This window comes from Ochotona curzoniae, unplaced genomic scaffold, assembly GCF_017591425.1.
Source record: "Ochotona curzoniae isolate NIBS_2020 unplaced genomic scaffold, NIBS_Ocur_1.0 patch359, whole genome shotgun sequence".
NCBI classification, from domain to species: domain Eukaryota; kingdom Metazoa; phylum Chordata; class Mammalia; order Lagomorpha; family Ochotonidae; genus Ochotona; species Ochotona curzoniae.
Genome location: NW_024466927.1, coordinates 639102 through 655971, shown reverse-complemented (window position 1 = coordinate 655971; position 16870 = coordinate 639102). Strand labels below are relative to the sequence as shown.

At 39.1% G+C, this 16870-nt stretch overlaps 1 protein-coding gene across 4 annotated transcripts in view; it reads left to right on the top strand.

The window, feature by feature from the left end:
• Positions 1–16870, top strand: part of LOC121167276 (lipoma-preferred partner) — a 688035-nt gene that overhangs the window by 231069 nt on the left and 440096 nt on the right. For 2 of the 4 annotated variants that reach the window (XM_040996716.1, XM_040996715.1), the window contains exons 1-2: positions 4545–4964; positions 8194–8397. In XM_040996716.1, coding sequence (XP_040852650.1) covers positions 4958–4964; positions 8194–8397 — 211 coding nt within the window. In that variant the 5' untranslated portion in view covers positions 4545–4957. Of the gene's footprint in view, positions 1–1936; positions 2219–4544; positions 4965–8193; positions 8398–16870 lie in introns of those variants that run through there. The other 2 variants (XM_040996718.1, XM_040996717.1) reach the window with 2 other exon arrangements.

The following is a 16870-nucleotide window of genomic DNA, read 5'->3' as shown; positions in this document are numbered from 1 at the left end:
ATTGTATAAATTGTAATATAAATAAAGTAAGCAGTTTTTAAATGTCAAAAAGTAAATTTAAAAATTATGAAAAATAGAATTAAAGTGTAACTTTATTTCAGTGTGAGCAATGTTTGAAATCCTTGCATTGTTTTGATCATATAAATCTTTCATGAACATTTTGCAGGTCCTTTGTACATATGCATTTCATTCTTTTAAACCCAAGCTTATTTAATTTTACTTTTCATGAACTTTCTGAAGTACCTTTCTTTTTATTGAAGAACAACCTTTGGTGTGGGTGTTTTGTCTAAAGTATTAAGGCATAGAAAAGGAGACCTTGAATTTCTGGGCTTGAATTTTGGCTCTCGCAAGTCCAACTTCCTGTTAATGATCATACAGGGAAGCAGCAGGTAATGGTTCAAGTAGTTGGGACTGTGCCACCCATTTGTAAGGCTCATACTGAATTTTCAACCCTTGACTGTGGTTGGGCCTGGTTCTAATTGATGGGACCTTTGAGGGAATGTATCAGTGGCTCGGTGATTTCTCTCTTGCTTTCTCACTCTGTTTGTCTCCTCTGTCTGCCTCTTAAGTAAATCAATTAAATAAAAATTAAAAATATTAAGTGTTGGGCCCGGCGCGGTGGCACAGTGGTTAAGGTCCTCACCTTGCACGCCCGGGATCCCATATGGGCGCCAGTTCTAATCCCGGCAGCCCCGCTTCCCTTCCAGCTCCCTGCCTGTGGCCCGGGAAAGCAGCAGAGGACGGCCCAAAGCTTTGGGACCCTGCACCTGCGTGGGAGACCCAGAAGAGGCTCCTGGCTTCGGATTGGCATAGTATCGACCGTTGCGCTCACTTGGGGAGTGAATCATTGGACGGAAGATCTTCCTCTCTGTCTCTCCTCTCTGTATATCTGCCTTTCCAATGAAAAAATAATAAAAATAAATCTTTAAAAAATATATTAAGTGTTTCAATGAAGAAAAATGTTGCTAAGAAACATGAATCCTAGACTGTAGTCTGCTTTTAGCTAATTCTGATGTTTAAGTTGCAGAGTATTTCATCTGTTGATTTTTCTACCACTAAGAAAGTACTATTAATATATGTTCCTTCCTTCATTATAATGCATTTAAAAATATGTTTACTTTTATTTTGAAGGCAGAGTTACAGAGAGGAGAGGCAGAAAAATCTTTTATCTGCTGTTTCACTTATCAGTGATCAGAGCTAAGCAAATCTGAAGCCAGGAGCCTCTTGCAGGTCTTCCATGCAGGTGCAGTATTTTAAGACTTTGAACCATCATTTGACAGCATTTATATTGAGCTTTAAAACACTTGTATAACCGATTGTCAGTTCTAATGTAGATGACAGTGAATTGACATTAATATTAGTTCCATAGAGAGATTTAGTAGCTTTGCCAGTTGGTGTCAACTCCCCCTTCACCTGTGTCCTTGAAGTTTTCCTCTATGGCGGGCAGGTCTCTGTCATCATATGGTCTCGCTGAGTTGTTTACATCCTGGTGTGTCTGTATTCATTTGTACTGTTTACTACTTACTTTATTAATACAATCAAATGGTTCACAATAATTAGGTTTGGGGAACAGAGCAGAGAAGGCAAGTAGACCCAAGAGCTAGGAATGCAGATAATAGAATGAAATGGTAAACTCTTGATATTATATTGTTTTTTCTTTTTTCTCCCAATTGAGAGCTGGTGTAATCATGAATATGGAATCTAAAGTCTGCCTGAGCTTTATCTTATAATGTCTTAGTGAAATATCCTTGAGTAGGCTTTTAAGCTTCATGCATCTTAGCCTTACTTTTCTGATTTTTAAAATGTGGATATTGATAAGGTCATTGTATCCTCCTATGGAAGACAGCATGCTTATGTAGGCATTAGAAAGTGAGTTAGTGCACAAGTCTTCAGTAACTTTCGGTTACTCATTGTCTCTCTGTGATATTCCTGCAGCCACAGGACTGTTGGGGGAGACAAAAGAAGAACAACAGAGGAGATAATAAGTGAAACTTTGCATTTGACACTGTTCCTGGAAGAGCAGTGCTGTGGGAACTCTCAGACTCCTTTCAGCAATGGGCTTCTAGCTTAGATGAGAGCAGTTTCTGTTGTTTTGCTCACTTCTGCTGCTGTTCATTTTGAGGGACTCTGTGGGGGATCTTCCCTTTCACTTCTTGATTTCATGATGATTATAAGCTTAGAGTGAAACCTACCTAGAACTAGAAGAAGTAAGACCAGGGTAAGTTTTGGCTCAGCAAAACCAGCTCTTACCACTGTTCTCTGTGTTTACATTGGGTCTCTCCCTGAGAAACTTGAGAAACTCCAGTTTACATGTGTGTGTTCATCCGTTTCCTAAACGTATGAGGTTTCTTCAACTCTTTGTGAAAAGAAAGGGTGGTAATTAAGAGTTAAGGGAAAGAAAACTGTAGAATGTTGTTACAGCTGATTGGGACTTCACAGATGCTCATTTTGCAAAACTGTTGTTAAAGGGCACACTGGCTTATCGGAGTATGGGGAAGCAGGGACTTTATGGCTATACTATTGCATTTACTACATTCCTGGGTTCCATTACATGTATTAATCTGTATTATGGAACTTCTGATCATGTCAAATTTTTATTCAGAGGTTGGAAAGAAAAGCTTGTTTTGCTGTTAAATTTTTTCAAGGGTTCTTCCTCCTGCACCCTTCATCTTAGCACTATTGGTCTCCTTCATCTACAGAAATAGTTTGCTTTTTCCCTATGCTTTTGTCTTTGTTGTGTCAGTTGTCTTTCAGAGTCATGCAGTCTCTAAAACCTTATCCTGTGTAAGGGCTGCTGGTGCTGAGCCCGTGCTAGCTCTGTTGACAGCATCCATCCTTTTCATATGCTTTTTGCACAACTCTTTTTCTCATTTCACAGGAGCAAATATGTTTCTCAGACATGCTTTTCACTTCTTAGAAAAAAGGATGAGGTTCTAATTCATCTAGATCTTCAATGATAGGCAAATAAATTAATTAGTTAAATAAGGAGGCATTTTTATCAGGTGACTGTCATGTAGTAGGCCTTTTGGAGTACAAAAATGATTAGCGGTTTTGTTTTCTAGGATTCTAGAGTTTATGTAAGATGAAGATGAACAGGTTAGAGTAATAGGAGATGCACAGGTGGCAGCCGTTTGCCAGCTGCTGTTGAAGATTAATGAAAGGCTACACAATTTGATCTGGAAGACAGAGAACATGACTTCTATCTTTAAGGAGTAGTAAGAAATAGTACTCATACATCTAAATGATGTATTGTAAAAAAAGAAATCATTTTAAACTAAGAGGTAGTTTTGTAGAAAGGGAAGAGATAAAACCCAAAGGAAATGGCTAAATCTCTAGTGACATATATGATTTTGCAAGTGTCAGGATCTCATATGGGTGTTGATTCATGTCCTGGCTGCTCCTCTTCTTATCCTGCTTGTGGCCTGGGAAAGCAGTCGAGGACAGCCGAAAGGCTTGGAACCATGCACCCCTGTAGAAAACCTGGGAGAAGCTCCTGGCTCCTGGCTTTGGATCAGGTCAGCTTGAGCCTTTGTGATTATTTGAGGTGTGAAGCAGCAGATGGAGGATCTTTCTGTCTCTTCTTCTCTTTATAAATCTGGTCGACTTTTTCAATAAATATAAATAAATCTTAAAAAAATATTTCAAGATCCTTTGCGATAGACTAGTATCTAAGTCCTCACCTTGTACATGTTGAGATCCTATATGGGTGTTGGTTCATGTCCTGGTTATTCCACTTCCCTGCTTGTGGCCTGCAAAAACAGTAGAGGATGTCTGAACGCCTTCTAACCCTCACCTTTCTGAGAGACCTGGAAGAAACTACTGGCTCATGGCTTTGGATCGGCTTGGCTCTGGCCATTGAGGAATGAACCAGTGGAAGGAAGATCTCTGTCTTTGTCTCATCTTCTGTTTGTAAATCTGCTTTTCTAATAAAAATTAATCTTTAAAAAAAAGACCTCATAATAAGTAGAAACCTGCTACAATGATTGTGGAATTTATTGGAATACATTTAACTTGTGTTACTGAAGAAATCATGTCATACGTAGTTTACACTAACTTCTGATAAAACTTTAAGTGTCAAGTTATCTTTGTTTTTAAGATTTATTTTATTTTATTTGAAAGGCAGATATACAGAGAGGAGAGACAGAGAGGAAGATCTTCCGTCCGATGATTCACTCCCCAAGTGAGCGCAATGGCCAATACTATGCCGATCCAAAGCCAGGAGCCTCTTCCAGGTCTTCCACGCAGGTGCAGGGTCCCAAAGCTTTGGGCCATCCTCGACTGCTTTCCCGGGCCACAGGCAGGGAGCTGGATGGGAAGTGGGGCCACCGGGATTAGAACCAGCGCCCATATGGGATCCTGGGTGTGCAAGGCGAGGACCTTAACCACTGTGCCATCGCGCTGGGCCCAAGGTGTCAAGTTATCTTAAACTAAATTTGACACCAGAGAAGAATGAAAATCTTTTTATCTAACCCTAATAATGACAAATAAAATAATCAAACAGATGTGTGTGTAAATATTCCAAATATATTGGCAAAGTTAATGTGTTAATTCAGCTTCCCCTTACCTACAAAATACTGAAATAGGCTAACATTATCCTGTTGATTTAAAAAGTTTTAGGTCATGGCACTGGAATTGGCACATTTTGGTGATGGCTTTGCTCGCTGAAATCTGAAGTGATGCATGGCATGACATGGTGACAAACATGAAGCTTCACAGTTGGTCACAGTGCATGGTCTCTCCATTTTCAGGAGGCAATTGATCCTCAATCATGTGGCACCACCCAAATGATGTTTACCTTCCAAAGGCCTCACCTTGGCACTATAGTCTGATGGAGTTTTTTTTTTTTTTAATGTCTTAGCACCATTAACATATGAACTTGGGATTCAATTGCTGTAAATAATTAGATTAAAAAATTGGGTATTCATTAATCAGCTCACTGTTACCATGACTGAACAGTATGTGTTGTAAGTGTTCGAAGTTGAGTAAGTATCTAAAAATCTATCAGCATTAGTCACCATATCACAAACTGAAGAAGAGAAAAAATTAGTTGGTTGTATCAGTGCGTACTAAGGCGAAAGACAGAGACACATTAGTGTGTCTCTGGTGTGATTCTTTACACATTCTTACAGAGAAGATGATTTTCTAAGGCCTTCTGGGTCAGGCACTGTTCAGGCAGAGGGAAGTTGTCCTCAGGAACTTCTGGCTAAGTTGGGGTGGATAGGCAAGTGAGTAAGTAGTTTCCTGTGGACTGTGAAAGAAGTTTTTCAAAAGCCAAGAGAAGGAATTAAGTTACTTTCCTTGGGGAAATATTTAGATTCAGATATTAGAAATGGATCTATATGCATTATGGATCCATATTTCTCAGTTTTCATTTTTATTACACTTTCCCAGAACTTGTGTGTTTCTTTATTCTACCTATGGCATACATGAAAAGGCCAGAGTGCCACAATAAGTAACAGGGAATTGCTTCGTAAATGTGTATTTTTTGCTTTAGAAACTACTGCATGTTGTATTAACAGACTTAAAAAAAAATCTTATTGGGAAGAGCAGTGCTTAACTTGCTTATCATTTGCCTACAATTATTGCAATTCCAAATGGGTACTAGTTTGTGACCAAGTTGATCCACTTCCCATACAGCTCCCTGCTTATGGCTTGAAAAATAATGGAGAATGGCCCAAAGCTTTGGATCCCTGTACCTACGTGAATTTCCTGGAAGAGGTTCTTGGCTTTGGGTTGGTCAGCTCTGGCCATCATAGCGATTTGGGGAATTAAACAACAGATGGAAAATTTTCTGTCTCTCCTCTCTGTAAATCCTTCTAATAAAAATCCATAATAATAATATTAATAGAATATATTCAGACTAATTTAAATTTATGGAAATGTTTCAAGGACAGTACTAAACCAATTTAAAAATATGCAATTAAATTTTACACTGTAAATGTGCATAGTACATTGATGCTTTCAAGCCGTATTTGATCCTACTAATTCACCACTTATATTCACATTATTCATGTTGAAGACAAACAGGAGTTATTGTCCCCATTTAGTGGAAGAGCAAGACTCAATTATAAACAAACAAAATTGGTGTTTCTCAACACTGAGAAATGAGCTTGGTTTTGTTATTTAATAAAACACGATCTTCTCAAATGATTCCAAATATACAGCCGCATTTAACAGCCATGAGTGAAACAGATATGCAGTGCCTGTTTTTCCATAAGAGTTTCTTTGCTAAACATTCGTGGTAAGTGGTCTTTTCCCTTTCAAAGAACTCTTAATTTAACATGTATTGTGTTCACAGTATGTATAATGAAAAGTTTACAAGAGGAAAAAGCAAAGAAAGATCTTGTGATGAAAGGGTAAAGCTACCCTCATCGTGTCATCTGGTATCCTTGTACACTGATTCCCAGACTATATTCCTCCTTAAAAAATAGTACATCTCTAGCTGTTTCCTTTTTACAGGATGGCTGTACAATTCCCGAAGACTTTCTAGCTCTTTAACATCAAACAAAATGCTTTAATGTGTTCTCAATGATTATTTTAGCGACTGTGTGTTAAATAGGACAATATTTTTCAATTTTAAATTTGAGGGAGTGTAGGTACTTGAAACACTGTCTGGATTCCAGGTTATACTGCTCGTCCATGGTATAGATGAGATTGCCATGTAGGCAGCACTGCGTCCTTCCTTCCTGTCTCTATTGCAGTATCACCTGCTTTGGCCTTTGTTTTTCCATGCATTTCCTGTACTCTTTGTCATTTGACATCTGGAGGTAATTATGCAGCCCTCTTAATTAATTCAGTTCAATTAATAAATTGCTAGGTGGATTTGGGCCTGGGGGTGGGTATAAGGTATCTTCTGGGCCTTTCCTGTGCTGGAGAGCTCTTGCAATCAGACTTGGAGAGCCCTCTTCAGAAACAGTTCACAAGGCTCATCCCCAGCAGGCAAGCTGTCTGGAGGAGTGATTGGCTGCTTCTGATGGAGGAATCATTATTTTTCTTTCCTAGGGACTATATACAGGATGAAGAGAACAGCATGTGGGCTTGTCCCCTCCTAGTTAAACATTTTCATGGAGGTCCCATGTGGTATCAATTTTGCATGGCTGGTGGGAATTTTGTTGTTGTGCAGAATTGTTGGTCCTCATCTAGGTATTGAATATTAAAGAATACTGAGTTTCCTTTTAGTGCTCAATATAAGGTATTATTTTGCAAACCTACTGTTACTTCTTGTTGATTTCCAAGTGCCCATAGGTGGGGACCAGGGATGAGTCTGCATGAGAATTCTTTTTAAATGTCCTTCCTTGCACCTGTTATGGTCCATTCCAAAATGAAATGGTAGTGGTTCCTTAAAATCTTAGAAAACCTATATAAACTCATATTTATTTGCAATGTTCTCTCTGCTTTGGCTCTATCCTGTGCTTTAGTTCTGTTGCAAGCTGCTTCCATGTGCCTTTGCTATAGGGTCACTGACCACAAGTGCTCTGTGCTTTTCTGCCTGACTTGCAGGTATTTTTCAGGCCTCACCTCTGATCAACCCTCAGCTAGTTTGAAAGTTACCTCATTTATGAAAAGTTGTTGGTTCTGCCCTTAGTAACAAATGAGCTGTGCCAGCATCCCATTGATACCTGTTTAAAAAACTCACTTAGGTAACACTGTCCACCTCATTGAGATATCACCATTTGATTAGCATGGTAATTAATAAATTTTTCATAAAATGGAAGCTTTTTGCCAATCTGTAGTATAGAAACTTATTCAAGTATGGAAACCTTTCACTACAGGGGATAACTGAAAAAAAAAAAGGAAGAAAGGAAAGAAGAGAAAGAAAGAGAAAGAAAAAAAGAAAGACGGAGAGAAAGAAAGAAAGAAGGAAGGAAGGAAGGAAGGAAGGAAAGAAGGTAAGAAGGAAGGAAGGAAGCAAGGAAGGAAGGAGAGGAAGGAAGGAAGCAAGGAAGGAAGGAGAGCAAGAAGGAAGATATTCAAGCTTAGGGAAGTGATCTTCTCTTATCCTGCCAGTTCCCCCTGACCATGGTGTTTGCCCTTATTTTTTTCCCTTCTTCCATTTTCCTTTATTCTTCTTTTCAGAGACATTTGTCAAGGTTCAGTAATCATTCATTGGGATGGAAGTGGCGATGTAATGGTGTATTTCATCTCCGTTTTCATGCTTCTTTAAAAACACTGCTTGTTCCTTTTTTTTTGTAGATTCTGCAACAATGTCTCACCCATCCTGGCTACCCGTCAAAAGCACTGGTGAGCCCCTAGGCCATGTTCCTGCTCGGATGGAGACCACCCATTCCTTTGGGACTCCCAGCATTTCAGTGTCCACACAGCAGCCTCCCAAGAAATTTGCACCAGTAGTTGCTCCAAAACCCAAGTACAACCCCTATAAGCAGCCTGGTGGTGAGGGTGAGTATCCAGTGCCATAGCTTATATACAATGTTGCTTTGGAAAAAGGCAGTCGATTATGTCATGCTGTGAAATGTATTTGTACAGGCTATCAGAGGTTAAGGAGCCCCCAAAAGTTATCTAGTACAAACAAAAAGACAAAGATCTCACAAGGACTATCTGGTTGTGGAGGTACTGTGAAACTAGGAAGGAGGTCTGAGTGAGTTACTGCATCCTCTTCTGCTCTCAGCTCACTGTCTTTAAGAGTGTGTATACTGGTCATTGGTCTCCTCTTCTTTGAAGCAATGCCTCAGAAGGCTCTGAGCGGTAGTTGCATTAGAAATGTATACAGAGTGAACCCAATAAGTTATCTGGAATGTATATTTTTTCCTCCTACGGCTAGCTTTCCTCCCTTTTGCTGCTGTGAGATAAAGTTGTCTGGGGTGCTTTAGGAGATACTGCTTTGTTGCAATGTACAGATAAATTTGAGGGAAGCCTAGTTGCAGAGGTTTTAATAACCATACATCCAGTTTATATCGAATGTGGTTTGAAGGTCGGTGTGAGTCCAACATCTCAGATGAATGTGTGTGCACACTCATTAAATCCCACAGGCTATGCAAATGATGCCAGACTCTGGTTGAGAGATTATATATTTTTAACCATGGCAGCAGTTCATTCAAAGGTATGAAGTGGTAGTTTTAACTAAGAAACAAAAGAATGTTAAATTTCTGGAAACTGAGAGAGGAAAGTGATTGAGCTCCTCTTTCTCTGTTTTCTGCGCCTGCCCTGTCTTTTGAGAAAAAAAAAAAATTTACTATCTCTAGGATGTTACCAGTTGCTTCTTGGTTGGCATCATATGCTTGTTTTAGCAGTATTTTATGAGATGGTTTCACACTCTCTTATAGCCTTTTTTGTTGCTGCAATAAAACACTTTTCTTTACTCTTAGCATTTTAGGACTGATGACAGAAGTCACATTTAGCATCTGGCTTATGTAAAGTGACTGCGGCTTAGGTAGAGTGTTAGCAAAAGGGCAGCTGTAGGTTTGCACCTAGAGCCCGGCTGTGTTTCTTTGGGCATTCTTTCCCAGAAAGGATGACAAAAGCATCAGAGATATCCTGAAAATATCTATCTATCTATCTATCCCACTTCTGGTGCTCTACTAATCTCCATAGCAGTGCTTTAGGTTGTATCACCCTTGACCAAGATTGCACCATTGCAATTAATCAAGAACTTAGCAGAATTGGTCTTCATTGTCACATCATTCATGAGGGATTGCAGAGTTGGAGAACAGTATCCGTGACTACCTCTTCCCAGTGATCTGGGAGCTGTGTTGGCTGCTGCTTCTTTTTTTTTTTTCCCCTCAACAGTTTCCCTTATTTGCATATGAGGGACATTGCTACTTTGTGGGGGAAAGTTCAAAAGTGTATCCTTTTACTTTGCCTGGAGTAAGGACAGATTATTTACATTGCTGCAGGCAAAGGTGTGTGGAAACATTCACTGGTGTGAGAGTTGGTGCATGCCTGAAGGCTCTAGGGTGAGGGCAGGGTCTTTAGGAAGCAACAATGACATGAGTGGCTAAGGGAAAAGCAAAGCATTTCATGGTATTTCTCTTATCTCCCTCCCTGGGGTTGTTAGGGATTATGTTAGGGTATCCTCCTGGATGACTCATCCATTGTGATACATGCAGCCTGCACTATTGTGGGCCATTGTCCCTCTTGTTTTCTAGGATTGTTGAAGCACACTCTATTGTGTTTGCATATTCTGCATTCCACAACTCTTTGTCCTATCTTACCATACCACTCCGCATGCTTTGGTTGACTGTCAAAATTTTATTTGCATATGTTTCTCCAACATTTCTAGATATAATCGAGGTCAGAAGGACTTGCTCCCTTGAGTTTCTACAAATATCAGATTCTATTAAATTTCTAATAGTTTGCTGTTTCTCCTGCTCTTAACTGTGTCACTTATTGAACGTATTGTACATGTCACTGTATTTTTCATTATTAATTTATTGTCTTCTTGTATAAGCCTAAAAAGATTCTTACTTTCCTACAAAGAAATGAAGCTTGGTGGGGGGGATATGGCATGCTTTAAGACTTTGTGACTGTTACTGATATCCAATCCTTTTGTTCTGGCATGCATGGCTCCCAGATCCTATGTCATAGAAATGCTCCATTCTTCCCTTTTCAGAATACAGGCTTTACCTCCCCATTTAAATGGAAAGAAGCATGGTTTCTCATTTGTCCTTATGTTTCTTGTGGCTCTTACAAGGCCACAGTGTTTTGAGTAGGGATGATTGCATATAGTCCAGTGTTCTTTTGGGTGTATGTATACTGGGGCGGATGGGGATGACTGGCTGGGGACATGCCTTGCTCAGTTATGCTGTTTGTGGAATAAGAAGTTTGGAATATTAGCATCCCCGGTTTAAGCAATTCTATCTGGCTTTCTGAAAATTTTTGGCCATTTTTGCAAATATTTGTCTCTTCATGCTTTTTTTCCCTCTCCCTCTTTCATGCCTTTTTCTTTTTTCAGAAATCTTCCTTTTATATATCTGTTTGAAAAATAATACTGGGGAAATACTCATCCATTGTATATTATGACAGTAAATATTTATTGTAAGATTATATATATACATACACACGTGTATGTATATAAAGTATATGCAGTTGCACATACATAAACACAAACACACACATTCATACACCTGATTGGGAGGGAAAAAGAGAGGCAAAAATCACTTATCAGCTAGTTCACTACCCAAATGCCTGCAGTGCAAACCCTGGACCTTCCTGAAAACGGGAGTTAGTAACGCTGTCTGCCTCTCCCACATAGGTGGCAGGGACCATTCTGTTTGAGTGCATCCCTGGATTGCCTGCTGCCCCACAGCATCCACACTACCTAGAAGCAGGAATCAGGAAATGAAGCCAGGGATTGAACATAGGTATTTTAGTGTAGGATGTGCATGTGTTAACTACCAGGCCAATGCATGGTCCTAAGTTTCTTTAATCAAAATGTTGGTACTGCACTCTGTTACTTTAGATGCATTATAATTTGCTGCTTTTTGGTTAAAATTTTTATATACTTAAATTTTTCTGTTTGAATACATTTTACTCTTTTGTGGTCCTTTTAGACTTCTCTAAGCAGTTAGTGTAATCCACAAAAAGTAGCATGAATTTCATTTATATAATGAATCAGTGATCAGTCTTATCTGGCAGCTCACACTGTTCTTTGCATTTAGAGCAACTGTGTTTACCAGTTGCCAGCTCCTATAATTTTCTTTTAATTGTTTGAAAGTTTGACTTAGAAGAAACCCCACCATAAAGAAAGTTTAAGCTAACAGAAATGAGACAATCCCAGTTTTTCTACTGTAAATGCGAGAAGTGCTGTGTATAGTATGTGTTCTTGGTTCAGACATGAATAACTTGCTAAGATCAAAGTTCAGTGCTGAGCAGGGCAAGTGCTTTAGGCTTTAGGCTTCCATTCCCTTCTGCAGCAGTCTAGATTTATCCTGACCATGCACTACACAATAGCAATGACTGCTTTTATACCCCCTCATCATACCTCCTCATCACCTCATTATGTGATGTGTGCAACTCCTATCACAATATGCCTTTTAATAGACTAGCTTGTACTTGAGCGCAGTTTTGAGCTTTAAATTTTCTGTTGCAATAACAGCAGTCTCTTTCCACTCATGATTCTGAAGGCTGGGAAGTTCAAGAACATGAAAACTGCTTCTGATAAGGGCCTATCACTTCCTCAGGTCCTGGTGGAAAGCAGAAGGGGAAGCAAGTATAAGGGGAAGAAACAAAACACAAGAGACAGCCTGAAGGTGTTGCATCTTAATTCCTGTGAGAACTAAACCGGCTCTGGAAGAAAGATGCTGATTGCTTAAACATTTCTTATATAGTCCACCTCGCACTACCACCACAATGTCAGTAAAATTTTAATATGAGTTTTAGAAGGGGGCAAACCACAGTAAGAGCCCCCTTTCCCTAACAGTCCTGTGACTTTAGAAGGCAGCCATTGACTGCCCAATGTCCATCACCACATTTGGATCTAGCAGGGGACCCGACACCTAGTGGGCATTCAGTGGCGACTGCAGAATTGAGTCAATTTAGGTAAGCCTCAACAACACCTGGTAACATAGGTACATGTTCTGGATTCTCAAATACTTAGGCACTATGACTGTGCCTTCAAGTCTATGAATTTGCATTACTTTTGCTCTCATCTGTTCACACTTTGAGCTTTCTCATTTAGCAGTTTAACCAGTGCTACCTTGAAGTTGCCAGTTACATTTCATATCTTGGTATAGAGTCTGGAATCTCTGTGATTTGTTTTCTCATATTTTAATTCTGTGAATCCTACCCACATGATTTGTCAATTCAAATTATATATGTGTGTAACCTATATTTTATAATTATCTTTCATAAGTTATTCTACTAATGACCTTTCCTGAGGAGTTTTGGCACACTTTGAAACGGAGCGTATTTTTTGTCCCCCAGTTAATAGCTCCTTAAGCCTTTGTGTTCTTTTATTTCACTTTCATTGTTCTCAGGATTCTTGGTGATTTTGTAACGATTTCATTTCCTGAAGCTATCTTTGGGTGCCTCTTCATTTCCAAATAACCTTCTGATCTAAATGTCATGTGCTTATTAGCCCAGATCTATCTTTTATTGCTTTATCTTGTAACAGATTTTACAGCGTTTAGTCTATTGAATTTTTTTGTGAAATGATTTTTGACATGTATTTGTGATTTTGTTCCAGCAGTTTCTACTCTGTACAGTTAGGGACTACAGGTAAATTAATCTTCTCTGGATCTTTAAAATAGTAATATAATATAAACAAAAGAAAGAAACATTAGCCTTTGATGGCAGGATGGAGAGCAGTTTCTTTGAATTTTGGCAACACATTGTTTCTTTGAAATTATTATCTAACATTCTGGGAGTTAGAAAAGCAAGCCCGTGCGCGCACGCACACACACACACACACACACTCTCTTGGATTTTCTTTCAATAGTTTGGTTGACTGAAGTCAACCAAATAGTTTGGTTTCAACCCAGCATTTGCAATAGTTAATATTACAGAGTGATTTGTAAAGTTTCAAATATTGAAGTTGAAATTGTTCTGTGGCATAGAATAGACTTGCGGTATTATGTAAATTTCTTTAAAAATGCCATGTTGAATTTCTGTGTTGAAATTTTCAAAAAGTGAATCCCTGCACCACCAATTTACAAAGCACCCCTGGAAGAATCCTTTTGCATATGTAGAATCCTGTATAGTGTATACAGGACTGCCATATTCATTGTCTTCGTTTTCAGAAGACAATTCTTACTGTAGTGCTCTAAGGTAGGTAACGTGGATGTTATTTTTATTTTCCTACTGTGAAACCAGCAGAAGTAATGTAGCTTGTTAAGGAATCCCGTCACTAGTAAAAGAGTCAAGCTGGACCTCATTTCTAGGCCTCCTACTCATGCTAAGGGGTTTTGTGTATGTGAAGTCTGACTTAACAGCCTCATGCGTGTTCTAAATTTATTATTTTTATTATTTCATGACTTATCATGAAATTGCTTTTGTCATAGTGACCCTTTTCATACACTATTCCTACATACATTTTGCTCACTTTTTAAATGATCTGTTTTTAATTTATATATTTGGCAGGCTGAGCAAAGGAGACAAAAGGAAAGATGAGAAATCTTCCATATACTGCTTTACTCTCCAAATGGGTGCAATGGCTGGGATTGGGCTAAGGTTAAAGCCAGGAGCTTGGAACAGTATCTGGATCTCCATGTGGGTGTCAAGGACCCAAGTGTCACAAGGCAGTCCTCTCTTCTATATGATACAAATAAGGCCTCATTTTCCCAGCCTTGTCTTCATTGTATCGCTGCAGTATTTCAAGATAAATCAGAAGGACCTAGACCCAGAACTTGATCTCTCTCTCTCTTTCTCTCTCATTTATTTTGAAAGGTCTGAGAGAGGCAAGTACAGAAGATAGAGTGATAGAATCGTTCCAACTGCTTGTTCATTATGCAAATGGCCTCAACAGTTGGGGCTGGGCCAGCCCTAAGACAGGAGCCAGAAGCTTCATCCGGATCTCCCACATAGGTGCTGGGGGTTGAGCACTGTGTCCATCTTTCATTGCTTTGTCATGGAGCAAGCTTTGCCTAGAACCCTCAGCCATATGGGATGCCAGAATCACATGTGTTGGGCTTACCTTTTGTACCACAATGCTTATCCCAAGAACTCTTTTTCCAAAAACCAAAGCAAACATACTAGGACTTTCTGTGCTTTCTGCTACCCTATAATTATTAAATTCACTCCATGGAAGAGAATACTTTAGAGCTATGTAATAAGATAGGAATTAGTAACTGCAGTAAGTGCTGCAACAACTTATACAGCTGAGTTTCCCATCAGGAAAGTGATAGCTGCACTTGTTCCCTTTCTGTTCTCATGCTGAGGCTATTTTTCATGCATTAGTTATAAAGTCCTTGAGCAGTAGAACAAGAAAGGTATTGGAAGGTACTCTAGTTTAGTGTTTTCATTTGCTGTCAAATCTTGATTTAATACAGTAGGGCAAGAGAGGCTTTCCATGGCTCTTGGCATCCAGGACAATATTGGGTCCATAATCCAGATTTTATAAGGGCACTAGAGGCTTCTCTGGGCCTTGGTTCCTAAGAATTAATGTAGTCTGAATGATAGTTCCACGTAGAGAATTAGCGTTTGGTGGTAAGAAGTCATGCAGTTTGGCCAAGCAAGGTGTGTGAGGAAGGATGATCGACTGTAGCAATACATAGTCATATACCTCATTACACTGTTTCTGTCAGTGATGGGCCACACACATCATAGTGGCTTCATAGATTGCATGGCTTAGTGACGTGCCAGCCATCTTAGTGTCAGTATACTCTGGGTGTTTGCACAGGATAGAACTGTCTAATAATGCATTTCCCTGAAAGTATGTCAATACTTAACACACAGATTTTTGTTCAATAGTTTTGTTTTGAAAGTGGTGTTTTATCTCTTTTTGTTTTGTTTTGTTTTTACTGTTAGAAAAACCTTTGCTTTTTTAAACCTGAAAGTAGAAAATAATGATATCTCAGTATCTGACTGTGCAGAGTATTTGCCTGTGTTGTAGTCTTTATTCCTAAAACAAGATGCAGCTTTAGAGGTACAAGAGGGAATCAGGGAATCATTTCTTTTTTGTAGCCCTGATGGTTATTTCAAGTTGCCAGTGATCACAGATCCTAAGATCCTAAGCGATTCACTGCACCTAAGATGCTTGTGCACTAATGCATGATGTGTCACAAGGACAGTCACAAGTTCATGGGTACATCAGGGACTCTAATGAGATGTGGGTTTGACAGGCTGTGTCCCTTTTCTGGATCAGGGAAAGCACATTGAACCTTGTCACCATGTAGTACAATGCATCAGTTTCTATTTTTCATGGAAAAGAGGACAAGCTGTTCATTTATTGAAGAATACAAGTATTAATTGTATTAACTTGTTCTTTATGTTGCTTCCTTCTCCTGAGAAAATAACTTACAGTTTTTTCAGATAGCATCAGGTCTAGCTAGGGGTTGGCTTATTTGTGCTCACAAATGCCAGGTATGACATGGTTTGATGGTTACGGGACTTCATAATCCAGCCACATTTTACTGCTTGATCTTGTGCTTTACACTGTCTCATTAATTTGAAAAGTTAGCTGTTAATAGTACAAGGTTGTTTTGGTGATTATACATACATACATACATACATACATACATACATACATACATATATACAGACAGAGAAAAAGAAAAAAAGGGAAGGAGGGAGAGAGGAAGGAAGGAAGGAAGGAAGGAACGAACGAAGGAAGATAAATGTGAAATGTTTTGCAATCAGAGTGCCATACAACTGTAAGGAATTCATTTTTTTTGTGCTTATTTAACAAAATGGAGAGTAATTCTTGCCCTCTTGCAATGTGTCTTCTTTCTAGAATGAGAACAACTTACCATTATTATTAATAATAATAATTTTGGTGAAATTATTGCAGCTCACATCTAGTAAATGAATTTTATAATCCTATGCATGCTATTGCTAGTAATTATTCCGTACTATAAATACTTAGAAATAACCTTAACATTGCTATAAGTAATGACTTTATCAATTAATTGTGATCAGTATTATTAGTCTCTAATAATAATGATAGGAATCAGAGTACATCAATAATAATATAAATGGTTAAATTCTACAATCTGGATGAATCTTAATAATATGTCTGCTGGGGCACAGTAGCCTACCAGCGAAAGTCCTCATCTTGCACACCCCAGGATCCCATATGGTCACCAGTTCTATCCCTAGCAGACCTGCTACCCATCCAGCTCTCTGTTTGTGACCTGGGAAAGCAGTCAAGGAGGGCCCAAATCCTTGGGACCCTGCTCCCATGTGTGAGATCTGGAAGAAACTCCTGGATCTTGAATTTGGATCAGCTCAGCTCCAGCCATTGTGGCCACTTGGAGAG